The 20,500-nt window shown below is 55.1% G+C and overlaps 9 protein-coding genes across 9 annotated transcripts; 6 read left to right on the top strand and 3 right to left on the bottom strand.

The window, feature by feature from the left end:
- Positions 1–402: 402 nt before the first annotated feature.
- On the top strand, positions 403–1,792 carry P884DRAFT_228155 (uncharacterized protein). The gene has a single exon (XM_069439709.1). It carries the CDS (start codon positions 509–511, stop codon positions 1,637–1,639), a length of 1,131 nt encoding a protein of 376 aa, XP_069295720.1. The 5' UTR covers positions 403–508; the 3' UTR covers positions 1,640–1,792.
- P884DRAFT_228152 (mitochondrial zinc maintenance protein 1, mitochondrial) lies at positions 1,793–2,484 on the bottom strand. Its single transcript, XM_069439708.1, has 3 exons — positions 2,310–2,484; positions 2,071–2,244; positions 1,793–2,008 (listed from the first exon to the last, which is right to left on the bottom strand). Exons 1-3 carry the CDS (start codon positions 2,365–2,367, stop codon positions 1,905–1,907), a joined length of 336 nt encoding a protein of 111 aa, XP_069295719.1. The 5' UTR covers positions 2,368–2,484; the 3' UTR covers positions 1,793–1,904.
- A 271-nt stretch (positions 2,485–2,755) lies between these two features.
- On the top strand, positions 2,756–4,150 carry P884DRAFT_262334 (uncharacterized protein). Its single transcript, XM_069441648.1, has one exon. It carries the CDS (start codon positions 2,935–2,937, stop codon positions 4,006–4,008), a length of 1,074 nt encoding a protein of 357 aa, XP_069295718.1. The 5' UTR covers positions 2,756–2,934; the 3' UTR covers positions 4,009–4,150.
- P884DRAFT_331283 (uncharacterized protein) lies at positions 4,117–5,454 on the top strand (the record flags this gene model as incomplete). The annotated part of the gene is made up of 2 exons (XM_069445720.1): positions 4,117–4,910; positions 5,039–5,454. Exons 1-2 carry the CDS (start codon positions 4,451–4,453, stop codon positions 5,452–5,454), a joined length of 876 nt encoding a protein of 291 aa, XP_069295717.1. The 5' UTR covers positions 4,117–4,450.
- Positions 5,455–6,038: 584 nt separating this feature from the next.
- Positions 6,039–7,493, bottom strand: P884DRAFT_301613 (uncharacterized protein; the record flags this gene model as incomplete). Its single annotated transcript, XM_069444872.1, has 5 exons — positions 6,039–6,579; positions 6,653–6,816; positions 6,898–6,984; positions 7,064–7,226; positions 7,321–7,493. 5 exons carry the CDS (start codon positions 7,491–7,493, stop codon positions 6,039–6,041), a joined length of 1,128 nt encoding a protein of 375 aa, XP_069295716.1.
- Positions 7,494–10,481: 2,988 nt separating this feature from the next.
- P884DRAFT_247692 (kinase-like domain-containing protein) lies at positions 10,482–11,845 on the top strand. The gene is made up of 2 exons (XM_069440513.1): positions 10,482–11,140; positions 11,205–11,845. Exons 1-2 carry the CDS (start codon positions 10,627–10,629, stop codon positions 11,648–11,650), a joined length of 960 nt encoding a protein of 319 aa, XP_069295715.1. The 5' UTR covers positions 10,482–10,626; the 3' UTR covers positions 11,651–11,845.
- Positions 11,846–12,521: 676 nt separating this feature from the next.
- Positions 12,522–15,448, top strand: P884DRAFT_286564 (uncharacterized protein). Its single transcript, XM_069443841.1, has 2 exons — positions 12,522–12,741; positions 12,792–15,448. The coding sequence occupies exons 1-2, from the start codon at positions 12,579–12,581 to the stop codon at positions 14,984–14,986; spliced, it is 2,358 nt and encodes a 785-aa protein (XP_069295714.1). The 5' UTR covers positions 12,522–12,578; the 3' UTR covers positions 14,987–15,448.
- A 485-nt stretch (positions 15,449–15,933) lies between these two features.
- Positions 15,934–16,907, bottom strand: P884DRAFT_286563 (uncharacterized protein). Its single transcript, XM_069443840.1, has 2 exons — positions 16,901–16,907; positions 15,934–16,852 (listed from the first exon to the last, which is right to left on the bottom strand). Exon 2 carries the CDS (start codon positions 16,847–16,849, stop codon positions 16,094–16,096), a length of 756 nt encoding a protein of 251 aa, XP_069295713.1. The 5' UTR covers positions 16,850–16,852; positions 16,901–16,907; the 3' UTR covers positions 15,934–16,093.
- Positions 16,908–18,427: 1,520 nt separating this feature from the next.
- On the top strand, positions 18,428–19,857 carry P884DRAFT_262329 (uncharacterized protein). Its single transcript, XM_069441647.1, has one exon. The coding sequence runs from the start codon at positions 18,529–18,531 to the stop codon at positions 19,744–19,746; it is 1,218 nt and encodes a 405-aa protein (XP_069295712.1). The 5' UTR covers positions 18,428–18,528; the 3' UTR covers positions 19,747–19,857.
- The last annotated feature ends 643 nt before the right edge of the window (positions 19,858–20,500 follow it).

Raw genomic sequence — 20,500 nt, 5'->3', positions numbered from 1 at the left:
ATCAGGGACGCTGAGAGCTCTTGGGAACTCGAAAAAGAAAGCGGTAACGCGGAAAAGAACGCGAATACGAATAAGAGTGCACTGGCCACATATCAGCCACATCCGAGACCAGACAATTACCAGATGGCGACAAAGAGTGAAGAACAACAGAAAATTCTAAAAAAGGATACGGAACTGGTAGCTACCAGGAAATATAAACAAGGCTAACTGATCGAGTTTAGCTGATCCAGGGGTAATTAATCCGTACTCGGCGTAGCCTGATATGTGCTTACACACACCGTGTAGAGGGGGTGTCAACAGAGTGGCGTCCGATAAGGCTTATCAGTGAAAAGCCACAGAGCCACAGCGCCACAGTAACCTTCTCTGCTTGCCCAAACTCGCCTCATCCAAACTCCATCCCCGGGCCGTCACCCCACGCGAGCAAGCGACAAGTCCCCATCTTCGCGACGCCGCACCCTCATCAAGAACATCTTGCCGACCAGAAGCCGACCGAAAATCATACCCCACAATGCCTCCTCCTCAGATTAAACAAGACTTGAACCGCTCCGGCTGGGAATCCACCGATTTCCCCTCGGTCTGCGAGAACTGCCTCCCCGAGAATCCGTACGTCAAGATGCTCAAGGAAGACTACGGCGCAGAGTGCAAGCTCTGCACCCGGCCCTTCACCGTCTTTAGCTGGTCCGGGGACGGGCGCGCCCACGGCCGCAAGCGGCGCACCAATATTTGCCTGACTTGCGCGCGCCTCAAGAACGCCTGCCAGTGCTGCATCATGGACCTGCAGTTCGGCCTGCCCATCGTCATTCGCGACAAGGCGCTCGAGCTGATCGCTCCCGGCCCGCAGAGCGAGATCAACCGCGAGTATTTCGCGCAGAACAACGAGAAGGCGATCGAGGAGGGGCGGGCCGGAGTGGAGGAGTACGAGAAGACGGACGAGAAGGCGCGGGAGCTGTTGAGGCGGCTGGCGCAGAGCAAGCCGTACTTTAGGAAGGGGAGAGAGGTGGATCAGGACGGAAATCCCGGCGGAAACCCGGCGGTTGGCGCGGGAGTCGGCGGCGCTGGGCCGATACGGACGAGAGACTCGAAAGCGGCGGCGGCGGTCGGGGCCAAGGCCGGTCCGCGGAGGGGACCGTTCGGTGCGGCTGCCCCGCCGCCGGGGCCGAAAGACTGGATGCCGCCCAAGGACCCCAACATCATGTCGTTGTTTGTCACGGGCATCGAAGACGACCTGCCCGAGTACAAGATCCGCGACTTTTTCAAGGTGTTCGGCAAGATCAAGTCGCTCGTGGTGTCGCACATGACGCATTGCGCGTTTGTCAACTATGAGACGCGCGAAGGAGCGGAGAAGGCGGCGGCCGAGTGCAAGGGGCGCGCCGTCATCGCGGGATGCCCGCTGCGGATCCGGTGGAGCGTGCCCAGGCCGATCGGGACGATGGACAAGGAGCAGAGGGCGGAGATGCTGCGCGACGGCCGGTCGGCTTTCCCGCAAGCGAACCGGAGAGACCCGCAAAAGGCTATCGAGGGCGGTGCTGCACAAGAAGGCGGCTCCGCGGCCACTCGGGGAGACGACCTCTCCAACCTTGCCGTGGCCGCCCCCCCTGGGGCAGCTGATGTACAATATGCCAGCTTGTCGGGTAACTAGCGCTTGGTACTGCGGAGGCCACAGTTCTATTTTTTTGAGGTTTATATGGCGTTGGTGTTACGGGTTTGGGCTGCGGTTGGGAAACGTGAACGATATCTCTGCTGCATTGCTTTCTGTTGGGCATGGCATCATGTCTCTGTTGTTACATTGAGGGGTATCATAGACGGCTATACAATACACGGCAGGAATCCTGACCCATGAGTTTGTCTACCTTGTCGCCCGTCCTGCGCCAGGTTTCGTGAGTTGATCCACGGCTCTTCCTCCACTAGCTCTCTGAGCAGCATTTGACGCCACCGGCAGGAGGGTTCTTGTTTCCTTTCTTAATGCTGTCGTTGTCTCCCCGTTCGGTATACTCGTGGATGCGGAGCTCTAGAGCAAAACAAGTTAAAATGCAATTCTTGATGTCGTGATGATGGTACGCAATGGCTCACTGTATGTGTCTCCCTCCCGCTTCCCTTGGACAAGGTTGGCCTTCAGGAAGCTAGCAACCTCTTCCGCATGTTGGATCGCGGGTGCTATCGACGGGTCTGATGCCGGGAGCGAAGCCTTGTCGCGGAAGCCTTGGCGGATGGTTTGTTTCGCCGCGTCGAGCATCCTCACATCGCCTGATACAAATAGATGTGTTAGTGGATGGTAAGGTTAGGATAATTGATGATGAAGTCTTTGGTACCATCAAAAGCAATCCTCGCTGCACGCAGAAGGTGCCTGTATGCTTGAATTGCCGCCATCGCGCGTTTGATATGCCGTGGTTTCTCACGATGTTCAGCGTTTCTCAATGTTGTCGTCGTTGAGAAGAAGCCGCAAGTTTCTCACTACAGATGTTCCGGAGCCTTTGTATTACTTGGGAGTTGCCGCAAAGCGAGACGGCCTTGACATGATTGGGTAAACCGCTGTGGATGCTCAAGCTAATGTGTACGTTTGGTGGGGCCTGGCCAAAGTCAAAAAAATATTCGACTTGCCGCCGAAACTGCCCCTCCACACCAAAACCTGAGAATAGTGAGTTAAGTTCGGCTCACAATCACAGCACGATGGAGGCTACAGTCATTCCACTTCCGCTGCCTGCCCTTCCCGAGGGATGGGAGGCCGAGAACAACTTCAAGGCGATCGGAAAGATCACCAGGGAGGGCGCGACCGAGCGCACGTTGGAACCAGTCGGCCCCTACTTCCTCGCCCATGCGCGCCGTGCCCGCCACAAGCGCACCTTTTCCGAAGATGACCGGATACAGGCTCAGGAACGCGCCAAGAAGGTCGAGGAAAACGAAGAGAGTGATATCAGCGAACCCGAGGATCCATTGATGCTGCAGCGCGACGCCAAGGACTGGAAGACGCAGGACCACTACAAGGTGCTGGGTCTGTCCAAGTACCGCTGGAGAGCCACCGAGGAGCAGATCAAGCGCGCCCACCGCAAGAAGGTGCTGAAGCACCACCCCGACAAGAAGGCTGCTGCCGGCCGCGCCGACGATGACAACTTCTTCAAGTGCATCCAGAAGGCCACCGAGATCCTGCTCGACCCCGTGAAGCGCCGTCAGTATGACTCGGTGGACGAGGAAGCCAACGTCCCGCCGCCGACCAAGAAGCAGCTGGCCAAGGGTAACTACTACAAGCTGTGGGGCAACGTCTTCAAGTCCGAGGCCCGCTTCAGCAAGGTGCACCCGGTGCCGTCGTTCGGCGACGAGAACTCGACCAAGGAGGAGGTTGAGAACTTTTACAACTTCTGGTACAACTTTGACAGCTGGCGCACGTTTGAATACCTGGACGAGGACGTACCGGACGACAACGAGAACCGCGACCAGAAGAGGCACATGGAGCGCAAGAACGCCAACGCGCGCAAGAAGAAGAAGGCCGAGGACAACGCGCGCCTGCGCAAGCTGCTCGACGAGTGCTCTGCCGGCGACGAGCGCATCAAGCGCTTCCGCCAGGAGGCCAACGCCGCCAAGAACAAGAAGCGCCTCGAGCGGGAGGCGGCCGAGAAGAAGGCGGCCGAGGAGGCCCGCCTCAAGAAGGAAGCCGAGGAGAAGGCTGCTAAGGAGGCTGAGGAGAAGGCCAAGGCCGAGCGTGAGGCAGCCAAGAAGGCCAAGGAGGCGGCCAAGAACGCCGTCAAGAAGAACAAGCGCGTGCTGCGTGGCTCGGTCAAGGACGCCAACTACTTTGTTGAGGGTGACCCGTCCGCGGCGACCATCGACGCCGTGCTGGGCGACGTTGAGCTCATCCAGGGCAAGATCGACGCCGACGAGATCGCTGCTCTCGCTCAGAAGCTCAACGGCCTGAAGGTGGCTGACGAGATCAAGGGCGTGTGGAAAGCCGAGGTGGAGCGCCTTGTTGGCGCGGGGAGACTCAAGGAGGGAGAGGTCAAGACGCTTGCTTCTTGAGGAGGGATCATCTCAGTTGCTATAGATCAGCGGTTCGCGAAGATCATGACTGGCCGGTGCTAATCGAGGGCGTTTTAGCCAGTGATTCTCATGGACGGTGCTTGTTTGTTTGCGTTGTTGAATGATTGAAAGTCTTCGAGCCGGTCCCGCTGCAAAGAGCGCGAGCCGAGTCCTTCTCTTCGAAGCTCTGGAAGCAGCGGGGTTGTCAATGCGTCCCTCTCTCAAACCCAAATGGCGAGGGAAAGAGCCAGTTGCGGAATTGAGGAGACCCGGTCCCTCCGGCAGCCCAGATCGCCCATTCGTTCACGAGCAACATCTGAAATTCATCTCAAGAGCCCCGAGTATTGATTCTGCAACCCTTAAAAAACTACTAGGCCATTATTTATCAAAGCTTGTACTTTGGTGGAAAACTTAGAGACGAAGCCTTCGTTTACGAGCCACGATGTCTGATGGCCGTACCGCAATGTCGGGCATCGATGTCGTGACAGGATCCGCTGCCGAGTTCGACTGGCAGTATGCAGCCGATTTCAGCATGGTGTCGCCAGGCCATCTCGAACTTCACTTTCGACTGGCAACAGAGGAAGATGTTGAGACGCTGGAGAAGATGAGCGACGATTCGGCCGCGCTCGATGAGGGTTCGCTCCACGGGTTCCAAAAGGCCTGCCGCCCAACCGGACACCTCCTCGCCCTTCTGCGCAGAGCAAAGATGTACACGGAAAACAACTTCTTCACCTGCGTCATCGCGGAATACATCGGCGACAATCCGTGCATCCCGCGCGGCACGGTCCTCGGATACTCGGTCTGGGGCTGGGTCGAGTACATCGAGGACGACGAGGGAGGCTTGACGGTCCGAATGGGGATGCTGCCCCGGGTGCTGGATCTCTGGGACAAGCATCTGCCAGGTGAGCAGTGAAAGGCATCACGAAGCCCACAGGTGCCAATACCCTCGGCTATGTACAGTACAGTGTATACACATCACCGACAGGTAACTATAATTAATCAGCTAACGCCGCCAATCCTTGCCCATCAGACTGCACGAAGCCCAACGAGAATCCCAGATATCGCCCTCGCGTCCTTCAACACAGGTTGATGCCCGAATTAGCCAAGAAGGGAAGCCGGATGAGAAGCAAGCAGCCCCAATTATGGGCACTCCATGACATGGAGTGGGATAAGAGCTTGGAAGAATGGCGCATCGAGGCAGAGCTGATCAGCTGGGGCTGCAGGATTGCCGACGAAGAGAAGATATGTCTGTGTGTGTTCCGCTGGCCGCTGCTTCGCTCGGACGAGTTCCTGGTTCAGGGATTCAACGACCACGAGATCCTGCCGGACTACAAGCTCACCGATCTGGACGGCGTGGAGCAGTCGCTCAGCATGGTTAAGTTGCGCAGGAAGCCTAAGGAGAGGAGAAGGAGCGCCCGCGGAGAGCTTCTTGTCCCAGCGCAATAGCACGGACAATCGGCGAAAACGACGACGAGGATAATGATGATAGGAGCGGCAACGTCACCATCAGCGAAGGGTTTGTTGAAACATGGGAGGGACCGACGTCATAGAGCGAATACAATAATAGCCAGGCATGATTAGCGAACCCTTCCACCAGCTTGTCAAACGAGAACTGTTACATTCATACTGGACTCGCAGGGCTCCTGCACCGACGAATCACGGAACACGTTTTGAATGAGGCAGAACAAAGGGGAAGAGATTCGGCAAACGACTACTTTAGAAGGGAGCGCCTAATCTTCATTGTCATATCCCTGAGAGGGTTCCGGAGCCCGGAGAGAGCGAATTATTTCAGCGAGACTGGCCGCCTGACGGTGGATGGTATATTTGGTTGGGCATGTCAATCATCTCAAGAGATCCTTTCAGCAAGCAGAGACCGAGAAAGGGCAACGGCATGAACAGCTAGCTAAGGCGCAGAACTTGCCATGAACCTATGGTCGCTTGGGATGTACAAGAATCATCTCCCGTCAAGAGTAATCCAGTCCAAATGCCCGCCGCCCTCTCTTCCTGCCGTCAGTCAGTCACTCACTCACTCACTCATAGACGTAGCAGAAGGGCCCGTCGACGACGCTGACCAGGTCCCTGATGGGATAGACCTTGTCGGCGACGACGCCGAGGTCAACGGGGTCGTCGAGGGTCTGGGGAGGGCCGCCCATCATGCTGGAACCGCCGGCGATGACCTGGAGGCGGTTGTCGAGGTCCTGGCTCTGCCAGATGGTCCAGGTGCGGTCGATCATGCTGTGGTGGACCCAGAAGGCCGGGTCGTTGGGGGACGTGTAGAAGTCGCCCCCCGGGTCGCCGGCGATGGTGAAGTGGCCGGCGGCGTGCACGCCCATGCCGGCGGGGCCGACGCCGAAGCCGCCGGCGCCCTGCATGACGGTCTGGAAGGTGCCAATGTCGGCCGACGTCGTGATCAGGTCGACAATGTCCTGCGTCCGCGCGTACTTGCTCGACAGCTGGTTCGAGATGTCGCGACGCAGGCACCGCGGGTTGTCGCCGTACCCGTCGCGCCGCGGGTTCGCCGGCGGCGCCGGGTCGGTGGCGGGAGCGACGGGGCCCAGGTGGACGACCATGCTGGGGCGAAGGGGTTAGCCAGGAAAGGGTTGGAGAGAGATAAAAGAGACAACTAAGTGATGACGAGACTCACTCTTTGAAGGGACCCGACTTGACGCAGCCACCTCCGTTGCCGGCGGGTATGAAGCCCGAGGCCCTGTGCTCAATGTACTCGCCGTTGCCGCTGAGAGAGGTGTCGCTGCCGTCAAAGATGGGCGAGTTCTCCGGGTCGTCGGCCCAGCGCCCCCAGTCCCAGTACTGTGCAAAGGTAGTCAGCGAGCATAATACGGTTTATTTGGCGGGGCCCGGGGGGGGGGGGGGGAGGAGAGAGAGTCTTACGGGCTGGGTCCCGTTATACCCGCACTCCTCCTGGAGCGCGCGCTCAAACGCCCAGGTGTAGTAGCGATGCCACGAGAGGAAGTTGCCCTGTGAAGAAGAAGAAGAAGAGTCAGTCAGCGATGCCATGGCACTGAGGTGAGGGCGACCTCTCGGGGAAGGCAATTACCGTGCCGTGGATGGACAGAGTCTGGTTCATGTGAACGACGACGAAGTCGTCGTACCGTGACTTGGCGCCGGGAAACTGGTTCGGGTCCAATCTGGACGGCTTCTCCATGATGCACAGCATGGCGGCGATGTAGGTCTTCTTCTCTTCGGCCGAGATGTCGCCCCTGGTTTCAACCCCCCCCCCCTTCTCCGTCAGTTTGCGTGGACATTACGGCTTAAGCGGATACTTAAGGAGGGCGGCGGCGGCGGCAGACTCACCATTCGCGGCGGACCTGGAGTTTCTCTTTGGTGCATGTCATCGACTTGGCCAGTTGAGCATCGATGGCGGGACGACCCTTTTCCTGGAGATCCAAGACTGCGTCGCCGGACACGAGGCCCGGGAGCAGGAGGCAGGGGACTGCAAGCAGCCCCGCGAGGGTGAGACGTGCCATGATGGCTTCTCTCTAGCAAGAAGCTCAGGGCTTGCTCTTGACACACTTGTTGAAGGAGACCTCTTCGAACCATAAATCACAGGTAAGGTTACTCTCCAGCGTTTTATATGACCTTCGAGACCAACACTTCCCACAAACCCCCCCCCTCTTTTTTTTTTTTTCAACCCCCTTGTTCCCGTCCGCTTACGACTCCGCTTTCTCGGCGATGTTCCATACTAATTCTCCATACCTCCATGAGGTATGTACTGTACATATATACAACAACGGCCGCTTAAGCTGCCGAGCAACCCGCCCCTGGTCGGAGACGATCCATCGGCAGATATTAAAGCCTGGCGCTCGAGACGGTCTGTCCGATGCCTGTGCGCGTGCGACTTTCTGTACCAGGTAATTAGGTAAAGAGACGCTGTAAGCAAAGATCCCGGGTTAACCTGGCCCGCGTAACCTCTCGGAGCAGGCTCTTTTCGGATCTCGGCAGACGGCGCGGAGCTTGGGGGGGGGCAAATGCTTCCACGGCCTGCAGTGAACGGTCGTCGAGGAGCGCATCTCTAAGCGAGGCGCCCAACCGGATGCACTTCGCATATTGCGCCCTTATACGAGCCAATGTGTGTCGCGCATATTCCTCGAGAACAGTCGGGCCGGTAGAGGATTCGGCTCAGGACTTTCCGAACGAGGTAGGCATACGTTGTATCCGTTGGCCGTTTTGCTGCCGCATGGGAGTATACTAACTGTAACATGAAACAACAGGTGCCTCCGGGGAAAAAAAAAGGGGGGGGGGGGGGCCTTTCGGAGGGAGAAGATTCTTGGGTATCCAGTTCGCCGGGAGGGAAGTAGCTGGCAACGATGCCGACTGGTTCAGGTTAAATGGCGGGCAATATACCCGCCAGCGGGCAGAGCTGGGGTAAAAGCCAGGCCAATCTCGCTCCACCGCTTGGCCAATATGAATATGCTTCCGTCTCTTCGATTTAAGCTTGGATTGCCGGGGCCCCATCACGCGCAACAAGACGACACAGTCGGGGGGGGGGGGGGGGGGGGGGGGGGGGGGGGGGGGGGGGGGGGGGGGGGGGGGGGGGGGGGGGGGGGGGGGGCGAATCAGACTCATAGCAATCGAGGTTTGGCCGCTGCTGAGGATGGCTGCTGCTGACCATAGTTTTCAGTTTGTCCTACACTACTCATACACTACTCATATTATACCACCTTATTTCGATGCACAACGCTATAATTAATACTCTCGGTTCAACAAGACCGAACCGCTGCGGCCAGCCCACCCAACCACCAACTCTACTACCTTGTGACGTCCGATCAGTTCCTCTGTGTTTCTCTCTCACTCGTCGTTTGCCGGCTTGGGACTTCTTGGCACACAGGTGCCGTCCGTCTGTGCGAGCTTGTTATGATGACCAAGGCTGCAGTTACAAGCGAGCCTCGCTATCCTAAGATAATTCGACGTCTTGACTCTCTTTCCAAATTGCCTGTTTTAACGTTTTTCGTTTTCCCCCACTCACTAAAGAGGCATCACATGCAAAAAGACCTTTACAGATGAAAATTAAAAAGTGTATTAACAAGAAAGCACACGGTTGAGATGGCTGTCATAATAATATAGTGTTCGGTAGCAAATTGCTGCGAAAGAGACCACGGGACCTACCCGAGGGAAGAAGAAAAGAACATTGCTGAAGATAATATGAAAAAAACGCAACGAGAGAATCCCCAAAATCACCCACGAGACAATTGCGTGACGCCTATCTAATATATCCATACTAATTATCGGGGGTGGTCATACCCTGTGAGGATTCGATCCCTGCTGGGCAGCGATCTTCGTCTCAGCCTCTTGGCCTCGGGGAGAATTGGGCGCCTGCCACCCCTCCCGCCGTTGAAGAGGTTATCTACCTTCCTCGGGACCGGATGAGAACCGGTTCGGGTGATCTGCCGAACCTGGTAATCGTTTAACTGAAAGAACCCGAGTGGCTACCTAATCATACAGACGTTTTTCCTTTCGAGAAACACGTGGTTTAATTAATTAATACATAATTCCACAGAGCCCAGCCGCCCACCATTTGGATTGACATCCTCCAGCTCTGAGCCGGGAACTATTCTTCTCATCATGGAATACTTGTCTAGTGCCCGACATGCATCTTGCCCACCTTACTGATTCTCCTGGTCTAGCACTTAAGTGTTCTGACGTACTGTACGTACGTACACTTAATCAATGCAGGTCAAATTGCGCCAAGTCCTGCCCCGATAGTGGGATATGCATAAGCAGAACTTTCTACTATTGTCTGTACGTGTGAGTGTGTGAGTTGAAAAACGTGTGACGCGTGGACACGCCGGAGATAATGTGGCTCGCCCCATCGTCCTCTTGAAAGGGGGCTGTTTCCTTCTACTTTACGTGGCCAGATTGAAAAGAACAGCTTGGGCAGGGAACTCGGGTGCGTATAGCACATCATCGTTCGCCCCCCTTCTCCCTTCTCTAACCGGGCCTCAGTGCTTTGGCGCGAGATTTCGGAAGGGAGATGTGGTCGAACTGGTGAATAGCATGCGATTTGTTAGATAGCAATAGTTAGGAATATAACGAGTCTGCGTTTTAAATAACTGAGTCATCCAACAGAGCCGGTCTCGAAGCGGACGATAAGAAGAAGCAGCTTTAATTACGAAGAATTCTAGTTTTTGGTGCCGGCGGAGCTATAGAGGCGCATGTTGAAGGTGACACGCATGTACGGAATACTTCAAAGAAGTTTTCAACGTCGGCGTTAGTTTTGGCAACGTAGCGAGCAGCCTTAGCAAGAACGAAGCGTCGGAGATACATACGTAAGAGCTTAGAAGGGTACGAACAACGGGTCAGCGGGCAGAACTTAGTTTCCCCACCTGGTCTCAAGATGTCCCGCACTTCAGGCCGACCCCTCACTCGGTCGGCCTTCTTCCTCGAACAACCACCTCAACCTGGGCAACCGCCCTGGCACCCGCTCCCCACTTATAACTCGATCGATTCAACCATCCAAAAAAAAAAAAAAAAAAAGATGCTGCTTTTGGGGCCTATCCTCGTGCGCGCTTCCAGAGTCAAGGTTTACCCCGCCTCCTCCTGCGAGCATTGAATTCCCCCCAGACGAATTTCGGATTCTGGACGATCCAACGCGCACTTGCAATGGCGGAACGTGGGGGGCTCGAAATCGTGCTGTCCCAGCTTCCTGATATATCTCTTGCCGAGTTCGACTTCCTGGACTCTTCCTTTTTCGTCAGCCAGTACCACGGTATGCGCAGTTGCCGCAAGCTACCGAGCCCGCAAGAGGTGCTAGACGCAAGCGGAAAGCCATTGGGCTGCGATGGAGTTTGGCACTTTCAGGAGTTCCAGGAACCGGGCTTGCTGGTCAAGTTTGGCCATCGTTCCAGGGTTCACTTGGAAGAGGCCCTAGCACTACGTATTATTAATAAAATTCTCCCAGATAGTGTCCCTACCCCCGAGGTGTTTGGCTGGAAGTCGACCCGTGACCCAGGATACGAGTCGAATTTCATCTATATGAGTTTCCTTCCTGGCCAGACACTTCGGGATGCATGGGAAGCTCTCAGTCAGAACGACAAGGCTTCCGTGTGTCAACAACTAGCTGGTATAGTAAGAAGCCTAAGATCGGTGGGGCAAAGCGTTGCCGGTCAGTTCATCGGTACGTTCTGGTTATGCAAGATCAAAAGGCTCCGTTTCTCTGTTGCTAACTTAAATTCTAACAGGTTCCTTAAACCGAGGGCCAGTTCAAGATCTCTACTTCAGCCCAGACCAGCACAAAGGCCCGTTTACAAGTACCCGAGCGTTCCATGACTATGTACAGTTTGTATCGGCACCTTGGGTGCCCGTTGAAGACAGAAATCCGGACCCTTACCGGCCTATGTTGCCGGATGCCGCACCAATATGTCTAACCCACGGGGACCTACATCCCGGCAACATTCTCGTTCTCAAATCACCTGATGGAAGTCAGATCACTGTATCGGGAATTGTAGACTGGGGGCAGGCCGGTTGGTATCCTGACTACTGGGAGTACTGCAAGGCCATGATCGTCGTGCCGGACAACGACGAATGGAGGGAGGGCGGATGGGCGGACATTATGCTTCAACCGAGCGAGCGCGAGCTTGAGGCTTTGGAGGCTTTTGAGTTCTATTGGAATTCGCGGTGCCCCTGAAACTCCTCGCTTGGGCGCATGATAGGCTGTAGCACACAGGATATGCCGTGTTTGAGCGTTGGTGATAGGAATGCAGGGGGATATGACAGCCATTTAGCAGGCAAAGGAAGGGGTTGCCTTCTCCTGCTGGGCTAATTCTTGCAATAAACTAGGGGGTTGGGTTAAGAGTGAATGCTGGTGTCATGTCAGAGAATCATGTTTTCGACGGGATCGTGTTGTCGGTGAATCATCAGTAGTCAAGGCGGCAACCGGTGGGCTGAGTTGGCGGCCGGAAAAAGACCAGCCCTGTCCGTCGATAAACGTATGATTGTTCTGCTGAGAAGCTGCACTGAAGCATTCCAGATCAACATATCAATAGTGCGCAGACTTCGGAGTCTACCGTGTTAGAAGTGAAAGACCATCAGATTCGGGCCACAACGCTGTATGTCCCAACCTGAGCAGATGCCGTGACGTGTTCTGAACTTGAGGAGGTCATGCGTCAACAGGGGATTTTGAATGAAATTGAAGTACTTCCAGACACTCGTGCTGGGAAAGCGACCGGGGATTCCCCAGTTGTCACCGACCTGAGTACTACTAGTCCGGCGTCTAAAAGTCAAAAGTCTTATCTTTTCTGGGAAGAGGGGTCAGAAAACAGGTGGTTCCAGGAGCCGAAAATGGGCGCCTCTTTTCCTCTGTTCGTGATCTCCATTTCAAGAAAACGGTGAAACTGGCTGTGCCGTGGTACCGTAAGGCTTGGCGCAGCACAAGCAGCCAATCGTCCTCTGATTGGCTACGATGGCGGGGAAGCTGGTCGGCAAGGATGCAGAAGGCGCTAGGTGTGCGAGCGACGAACTCTGCTGACTAAATCCGGCGGAAGCAGCCAGCATACCACAGGACGCGCCTCTTCCGCTCTCTTTTCCGCTTTTTCCACTTCATTCACATCGAGAACATGCCGTTCGCAATGGCAGACCAACCGCAGTCAAAGATCATTGAGGATAATCCCATCGGGAACGGCCTTGATGCCTTCCGCGCTTCGTTCAATACGGTCTGCTCAGGCTCGGACAGGACGATCTTACGCATTCCAGACGCGCTTGGCCAACTTGACCAAGAAGGTATGACACTCCAGCTTCGTTGGCTATATACTCCTCTGATCGACGTGTAGAACTCCGGAAACTCATTCGCGCCTTTCTCAGGGCGGCGCAAAACCTCCCCGCCGCCGATCTGCTACCTGCAACGACACGTCGTGGCACCCTTCGAAGTGATCTCCTGCGCCTTGAACTCTCGCTCGACTCCGACGACTTCGACCTCGACCGCATCAAGCCTGTCCTAAACGCAGCACTCGCCGACCATCTAGACGATGCCCTCATCTGGGACCGAGTCTACGACGCCGTTACCGAAGCGACTCCGCCTCCCCGACCGATAGCCTCTTCCCTCCAACAGACCCCATGGCTACGCAACACTGGTAGCTTCGCCAATTCGTCCGAGCACCGTAAATACGTGGATAGCGTTCTTAAGGAGGAGCTCGGCCCTATGTATGTCGACCTCCGGGACTTCCACAAGACGTATTTTGGCTCGGTACGAAATCTGGAGACCGCATCTAAGACGTTCTTCGAGGACTGTTTGGAAGGTAGCAACCCGCTCTTTAGCAACGGCTGGAGGGGTTGGCCCAAGGAAGCGAAGCAGGATGATGTGCTAAGTTGGTTTGCCGACTTTACCGAGAAGCTAGCAGCATTTGCAGAGAGCTATGACTCGGCTCCGGCATATAAACGAAGACCGTTAGCAAAACCTAACAAACCAATTGCCGGCTCTGTCGGGAAACGGAAGATGGATATCGGCTTTGTAAACGACCCGAGCGCTGGGAAACATTCGAGGTGTCACTGGAGCCAGATCCTCGTGCCTGGCGAGCTAAAGAGCAACCCATCCGCCGATATCCCTTCAGACGCGCGGCTCGATCTCGGCAGGTACGCTAGGGAAGTGCTCGCCGCTCAGGATACTCGTCGCTTTGTCTTGGGCTTCACCCTCTGCGGATCTCTCATGAGAATATGGGTGTTCGACCGGCTCGGGGGCATTGCCTCGGAGCAATTTGATATCAATAAGGACGGACTGCGGTTCGTGTCTACGATCCTCGGATTTCTCTGGATGAGCGAGGAAGAGCTTGGGTTCGACCCGACGATTATAACCGCAAATGGCCAACGGTTCATCGAGATCAAGCGGGAGGGTACAACTGAGCGGCTCATCCTCGATGGGGTAATGAAACGTGCACGCTGTATCGCTGGCCGAGCAACGACCTGCTGGAAAGCACACCGCTATGGAGACCCGGATACCCAGTTGGTTGTCAAAGATTCATGGCAGTACCCAGAGCGCGATGACGAGGGCAGGTTACTCCGTGAAGCGACTGCTAAGGGTGTGGTTTATGTGGCCCGGTATTATTACCACCAAACCGTTCGGGTACGGAATGCAGATGACGATGTCCGAAACAACGTCCGGAAGGGGCTAGATGTCACCAAGGCATCAAACTACCAGGATGATCGATCGCAACTTTCACCGAACAAATACACAGTGGGTCGATCACGTACTAGTCGGAGCCGTAGTATCGCTAGCACGAAGCGGTCATCTGACCAAACTGGTGCTCCCTTGCCACCTGGCAAGCGACACTGTTCCATATCACCGACCAAAGCTAGTAGCGATATACTACCCAATCGAGTGCACCGGCGTGTCATCCTTTCCAACTACGGGATCCCTATCTACGAGGCGAGCTCTCGGCAGGTACTACTTGCAGCGCTAGCCGACTGTATCGAAGGGCATAAGTCGCTACGGCAAAAAGCCGGCCTCCTTCATCGGGATATCTCTCTCAATAACCTTATGATCGACAAGGACAATCGCGGATTTTTGATTGACTTGGATCTCGCCATTGACGAGCGACGTGTTGGTACCTCAGGAGCAAAAGGGAAGACTGGCACATGGGCTTTTATGGCCGTTGGGGCACTTCGGGGCGAGCAACACTCATTTATGCACGACCTTGAATCATTCTTTTGGGTGCTGTTCTGGATATGTATTCACTTCGACGGGCCAAAGAAGGTCAGAGTCGTTCGACGGTTCGACAAGTGGAACTACGTCGATACGGATGAGCGTGCAGAGGAGCTGGCCGGGATGAAGCTCATCGTTGTGTCAGAGGAGGAGACGTTCATGAACACGACTACTAAATACTTCACGCAGTACTACCAGCCCCTTGCGCCATTGATGAACGACCTACGGAAGGTAGTCTTCCCTGGGGACAAGCCGTGGAAACGCGAAGACGAGCGGCTCTACTCTCGAATGGGAGAAATCCTCCGGAAAGAGCGGGAGGACTTGAGGTGATGGGCATTCGGTTTGGGACTAGATGGACAGACACCTCCGGCGCTGCCACTACCGAGAGCGTGGTGGCGGGCACTGGAGGACTGGTGTTTTGGCGGAGGACTAATTAGCGTCCTTCTCCTCGGCGAAATGGGTGGACATGACGTGGTAGCGGGCGGGCGGCCAGAAGCTGGACTCCGGAGTTTTCCTCGAGAAGCTCGTCCGGTGTTTGCACAACTCGCATCTCTCCGGGTCGGTCGAGCGGGCGCGGATCTCATCGCGTAACTGGATGACTCGTTTGGACATGGTTGTTCTTCAGCGTCGTTGACATTGTCTTCGTCTGGTGGAGCGTGCATCTCGGGAACCCTCAAGCAAGGGTCAGACGGGTCTGTCGAGACATTGAGCTTGTCGACATCCTGCTTAGAAAAATAAACAGACAATCAATTGCTTATACTTAGTGTATGCTATACTTAATTATCCAATCCGGTCCTTTATCTTACCTACGCAGCGGCGTCGAACCCTGCCGTTCGGCTGCCATACGACTTGGCATTGCCGGCTTAACCGGTTGAACTACTACAACAACAATCATGCAGTCGAATCCCCTCTTGCTGATGCCCGACTGTGAGGTCATTGGATGTCTGATCAGGTGCCTATAACCGTTGCCAATTCAACACATGCATCTTGTTGGCTCTCTACCAAACGAAAGATAAGCACTGCCCCGGATGCGACGTGTTGTCCCAAGTGGGCGGTGGGCGGCCTGCTGCTTGGGTGGAGGGCCGTCGTTGGCGATCGTGTGGCCGATGCACCGTTGCGGAGTCGGTGCTTTTTGAGGCGCACAAGGATGATTGGACACGCCGGCTCAAACCGATTTGTGACTCTTGATGATGCCTGCTGCAAACAGCCACTAATTTCTGGAGCGAGGCAGACTCAGACGGGTCCGCCGCTTCTCTATTCGAGACTTGAGGGATTCGGCGCCAAAAGAGTAACCAGCTTTATTGACGCGCCTTTGAAGCAGGCGCTGAAGCGGAGAAACCGTAGGCTTGCAGTCACGCGCTTCTCGTCACAACCAGGGCGCTAAGAGAGGACAGGAGCGGGGAATCCCGCGACAGTAGTCAAGTCAAAAATTTGACACTAATTCATGTCCCAAGGGCGTCCAGCTCCAGACTCGTCAACCAATTTTTCTATTAGACTCTGCTTTTCATCGTCTACCAAACCATTTTTGGCTTCCGTGATGGGGGTCGAGTGCTCGAAGTCGATGAACTTGGGCCCATTGGTAGTGATAATAATGTTGTATCTGCAAAGATCGCCGTGGACGACGAGGTTGTGCAGCTTCTCAAGAGCTTTCCTGCACTCCTCAAGGTCCGCGACATTTGCAACGCGACCTTCCACCGACTCGACTAGGAACCCAACGACGCGATTTGGACTCTCTTCGAAAACGTATCCGATAAGTTTTGGTGCTACGTCAGATTCTGCTAGGTGGTGGTAGGCTTCGACTTCTCGGATCAAGAGAGGCAGTTCGAATCGAAACCGGGCAATCTTGAGGAACGCAGTCCGTCCGCCATGGACCACCTCGGAAACTCGGTGGTTGACTGAGCGCCGAACGTCGAAGCCGAATATGTCGTACTTGGGGTATCTCTCTAGGACGTGCTTCTCCGGGAGGGCATGTGGTTGGAATGCGTCAGTTTCGCACCAGATGCGGTCATCGTCCATATGGACGAGTAGTGTTGTCCAGTTGCCATTCCATTCTCTCAGTTTGCTGAGCTCTTTGATGACTGAGGGACCGTGTGTGCGTTTCTCTTCGGGGATGATGTTTAGGTTAGTGATGGTGACGTATACGACCCGATTCATGCCACCTGAGACTGGATCAAGAGAGAGAAGAATGTCCATAGTCTATACCCTGTCAGAACGGGTCTTGACGAAAACTGCTGTATCCCTTACCTCGACGTCAACCAGGTCATTTGGCCTAAGAAGCCTAGGGATGAAAAGAAATGGAACGGAAATTCATTCCGCCTAGAGACGCTAAGCCTAAAGGGCTCTAGTGCTTGTTTACATAATCCCTTGGGGTAGGTGGGGCCGTGGACAGGTTTGGCCGGGCAGACGCGGTAAGGAAACAGCAACTGGAAGCAGGGTAAGTTTCACAATCCTATCTCTTTCTCGTCTCCAGGAGTTAACAGTGAGCCAGGTATCACATGGGTCTTTCCAACATCTGCTCCCTGGCCGGGTATGGTACGATGAGAACGACCTGATTTCCTCAGCACTCAAGATCACTGCCCTCCCGCAGGAGGACCAAGACGCCGAAACCCCGCCTTCCCTCCTGGAAATCGACTATTTTACTGATCGTCTATGTTCCCTCCATCGTATCCTAGGCCACGGGAGGAACAACCTGAGCTTTGACAGAAGCAATCGTTGGCGGATCGGGCTGGGTATGTTCATTGAGACCCACACTTCGCGCTTAATCCAAGTTGAATACAATGGGCATTTGGAGACAGGGTTTCTCGGCGGCCGTCGACCAAAAGGGTTTGGTTAATCCACAACGTTTGGTCCCGACAGAACGGTACTGGAGGTAATTGGTTGGCTAAGCGCTAAAAGATCCCCACCCAGCAGCCGATGCCCGCCCAAGGTTAGTGTACGCTGTCCTGGCTCAACCCCACTCAGACCAACTGTGCCCACTGCCATCGCCTTGCCGTCAAACCGAGAGCCTTGTGTTAGCGCTGCAGGACCTTGTGGGATGGAGTGCTCGACAATCCTTTTCGCGGCTAGTGGCTGTCTCGAGCCCGATCATCGGCAAGGGATGGAACATATCAAGCCTGCCACGCTCTTGCCCTCGCCTAGCCCATGGACTCGCCCTCACCACCAGGGCGACGGCTGTCCATCTGCATCTGCCTTGACACGCTTGATATGGGTTATTTCAATGGTCGTAGCTAGCGTTGTCCGACTTGGATATTCCGGATCCCGTAGGTGCAGCGTGATCGGGGACGGGAGGCACGGCCTGGCCGCCTATGGCCTTGAAACAGCGGAGGTCAAAGACGGCCATCCTAACAATTGACGGTGAGGTTATCACCGTTTCGCGACGTTTTGTTTTTACCCCGACATAAGATTGCCGTCAGTAATTAGCTTCTCTAAGGGAGAGCGGACGGGATGCCGAGTTCTCTACTGCCTATGGTCGTATGTGGTTGTTAGTTGTGGAAGCTGCTGCTAATAAGGGGTCTGTTTGATGGTGCGCTCCCGAAAATTGAACTGGCTGATGGAATATGGTGGTGGTAAAATCAAGATAGTTCAATAGTTCGACGTCCCGTTTCTTCCTGTAAATACGTTGGCCCTGTAGCCAGGTAACGTGATAAGGAGCAATTATTGGGTAGGCACACAGAACAGCCAGGACCCACAATGCTTATCTAATCTATCCATAACTAAGTGAAAGGCGCGTCCGCAGATAACGTACTACTTACTTAGTACATCGCTGGCGTTCGACTCTGCTCGGTGTGACAACGCCAGGAATACCAATCCGCGCTGACGCTCCGACTCTGCCAACTTGGTCGTCTTTCCACCCACGAGATACAGCCTTCGAAATGGGACAGACTTTTCAGCTGGCGGCCCCCCGGGCGAAGATGGCCTTGGATTGGGGATACAGCCTTGGAGAGATGCTTTTTGACGGGTCAGCCAAGACCCTGGTGCCCCTCCTCGCGGTCCCTCTTCGACCGCAAAATAGTCAGTCTCAAAGCGACCGTTGTGCGACCGACATGGCCGCTGGCGACTCGCATGAGATCTTGATGGGCAAACGTTCGAAGCGTAAAGCCGATGGCGAAATGCCGGCCGGCTCCCGACAACGACGCAAGCGGGCAAAAGCCAAAGACGGCGACCACGGGCCGGACATCGTACCTCCCATCACCTTTTGCGACCTTTCTGTGGAACTGCATCGACTTGTCTTTGCTCACCTCGAGTCTATCGAAGACGTCATTTGCCTCGGTCTCGCGAGTCGATACTTCTGGGCCATCGGTCGAGATTATGTCCACGATTACTACACTTCGTTCTTAGGGCGATGGGCAGGTCAGAACATCGTCTGCGTAGGAGAAGACGTCAAACCGGGCGACTTCCCTCCTGGATTGTTCTCGGCGGAAGAGGTGGCTGAATTGTGTCAAAGGACAACCGACATACCGTATGATCACGACTATCCCGACGACGTGGCATTTCCCGCGGTCCCATTCACGCTTTACCACTTCACCTTTCCCAGCATTTCCAACATGGAGAGAGAATGCGATCTGGAGACAAAGTCACAATTGATATATTTTCAGTGCCTCGACCGGGGGAGGCGGAGCGATCAACCCGACGACCCCGCATTGGCCTTGGCGTATTCGGACATCTGTGTCACAGAGTCAACGTACTTTCCCGAAACCCAACCATGGATTCTCCGAAACCTGACGACGAAAGAGTTCGTCCGCTCAGAAGCCATTGCCCTGAAGCCGGAATTTATCCACGGCCCGAGCATCGACGTTTTAGGCTTTGGCGAAGTCGTCATGTCACGCATCTGTTGGTCAACATCGTCATACGTCAGTATGGACGACACGTCAAACATCTCCAGGGGAGTGTGGGCAGGGCACTGCTTCGACATCACAACGTTGGCGAGACATTTGGACGAGACGCGGGGAGCGGAGTGGAAAGACGTGAGCGAGGAGGTTGCGAGTGAGATTGCGGGTATTTGGGAGGCGGAATACGGCCCGGATTGGCGTGAGACCGTCTGCAACGTCTGGTATCAGACTTACGGGAGTCATCGAAGGGCCGGAATCTAGGGTTCGGGATAGACTAATATGGCGAGGCCGGTGTGTGCGTCTGGGCATTGGTGGCTGGGAAGCTGCCTGCTGCATGCGCTGTTCCTTTTAATTACGCTACTCAATTGAGCCTGTTTTTCTAACATTCTGCATTCATCCCTATCGAGAACACCCTGTGCAGAACGATCACACTCAGGGATCAGCTCGGCGGCTCGATAGACCCACCAGGAACTCGAAGGCAGCGTTCGCAGCCAGATATGACTTTGACTGCGTGCTCTTGTTGCGGAGTACCTGCCGCCCCGAGAACATCCCGGGGTAATGTTGCGGGAGACCGCGTGACTGCCTGGTTCCTTGTCCTCCAGACAGCCCACCTTGCCCTGGGCTTTCCTCCCCTCCCAAAACCACACAACACAGGTAGAATACCATCACCTTTCTGCCCTGCTTGCATGCTCCTCGCGACAGGTAATCATACCCCTGGGATGTCGCCCCTCTGAAGCCTGTCGTAGAGTCCTTTGTCTTCTCGGGTAACAGCGCCAGTGTCACCAAAATAAATTCTGTCCGCCTCGGCCCTCAGCTACCCCGCACACAGCTCACCTCAGCCAATCGGGGAAAAAAATGTTGCCCCGCATTCTAGAGGATCCTTACTTCTATCGTACACCTGTAACCTTCTGATGTATACAATTGGTAGTTGACGGTGAAGTCAAGTTATATACTGTTGATATACCCGTTATTGCCGTTGCTTTGTAGGAATGCCTGCTTGTATACGGCGTTGTGT

This window comes from Thermothelomyces heterothallicus (assembly GCF_042370625.1).
Source record: "Thermothelomyces heterothallicus CBS 202.75 unplaced genomic scaffold P884_scaffold_20, whole genome shotgun sequence".
NCBI classification, from domain to species: domain Eukaryota; kingdom Fungi; phylum Ascomycota; class Sordariomycetes; order Sordariales; family Chaetomiaceae; genus Thermothelomyces; species Thermothelomyces heterothallicus.
The sequence above is the reverse complement of the archived record's forward strand: the minus strand, read 5'-3'. Positions and strand labels throughout refer to the sequence as shown.

Excerpts from the sequence above, each read along its gene's own strand:
- P884DRAFT_228155 (XM_069439709.1), top strand. The coding sequence starts at position 509 with ATGCCTCCTCCTCAGATTAAACAAGACTTGAACCGCTCCGGCTGGGAA.
- P884DRAFT_228152 (XM_069439708.1), bottom strand. The coding sequence starts at position 2,367 with ATGGCGGCAATTCAAGCATACAGGCACCTTCTGCGTGCAGCGAGGATT. Across the intron at positions 2,245-2,309 it reads AGCGAGGATTGCTTTTGATG|GCGATGTGAGGATGCTCGAC; the intron begins GTACCAAAGACT and ends TATTTGTATCAG. Across the intron at positions 2,009-2,070 it reads GCGGGAGGGAGACACATACA|AGCTCCGCATCCACGAGTAT; the intron begins GTGAGCCATTGC and ends GTTTTGCTCTAG.
- P884DRAFT_262334 (XM_069441648.1), top strand. The coding sequence starts at position 2,935 with ATGCTGCAGCGCGACGCCAAGGACTGGAAGACGCAGGACCACTACAAG.
- P884DRAFT_247692 (XM_069440513.1), top strand. The coding sequence starts at position 10,627 with ATGGCGGAACGTGGGGGGCTCGAAATCGTGCTGTCCCAGCTTCCTGAT. Across the intron at positions 11,141-11,204 it reads CGTTGCCGGTCAGTTCATCG|GTTCCTTAAACCGAGGGCCA; the intron begins GTACGTTCTGGT and ends AAATTCTAACAG.
- P884DRAFT_286564 (XM_069443841.1), top strand. The coding sequence starts at position 12,579 with ATGCCGTTCGCAATGGCAGACCAACCGCAGTCAAAGATCATTGAGGAT. Across the intron at positions 12,742-12,791 it reads TGGCCAACTTGACCAAGAAG|AACTCCGGAAACTCATTCGC; the intron begins GTATGACACTCC and ends ATCGACGTGTAG.
- P884DRAFT_286563 (XM_069443840.1), bottom strand. The coding sequence starts at position 16,849 with ATGGACATTCTTCTCTCTCTTGATCCAGTCTCAGGTGGCATGAATCGG.
- P884DRAFT_262329 (XM_069441647.1), top strand. The coding sequence starts at position 18,529 with ATGGGACAGACTTTTCAGCTGGCGGCCCCCCGGGCGAAGATGGCCTTG.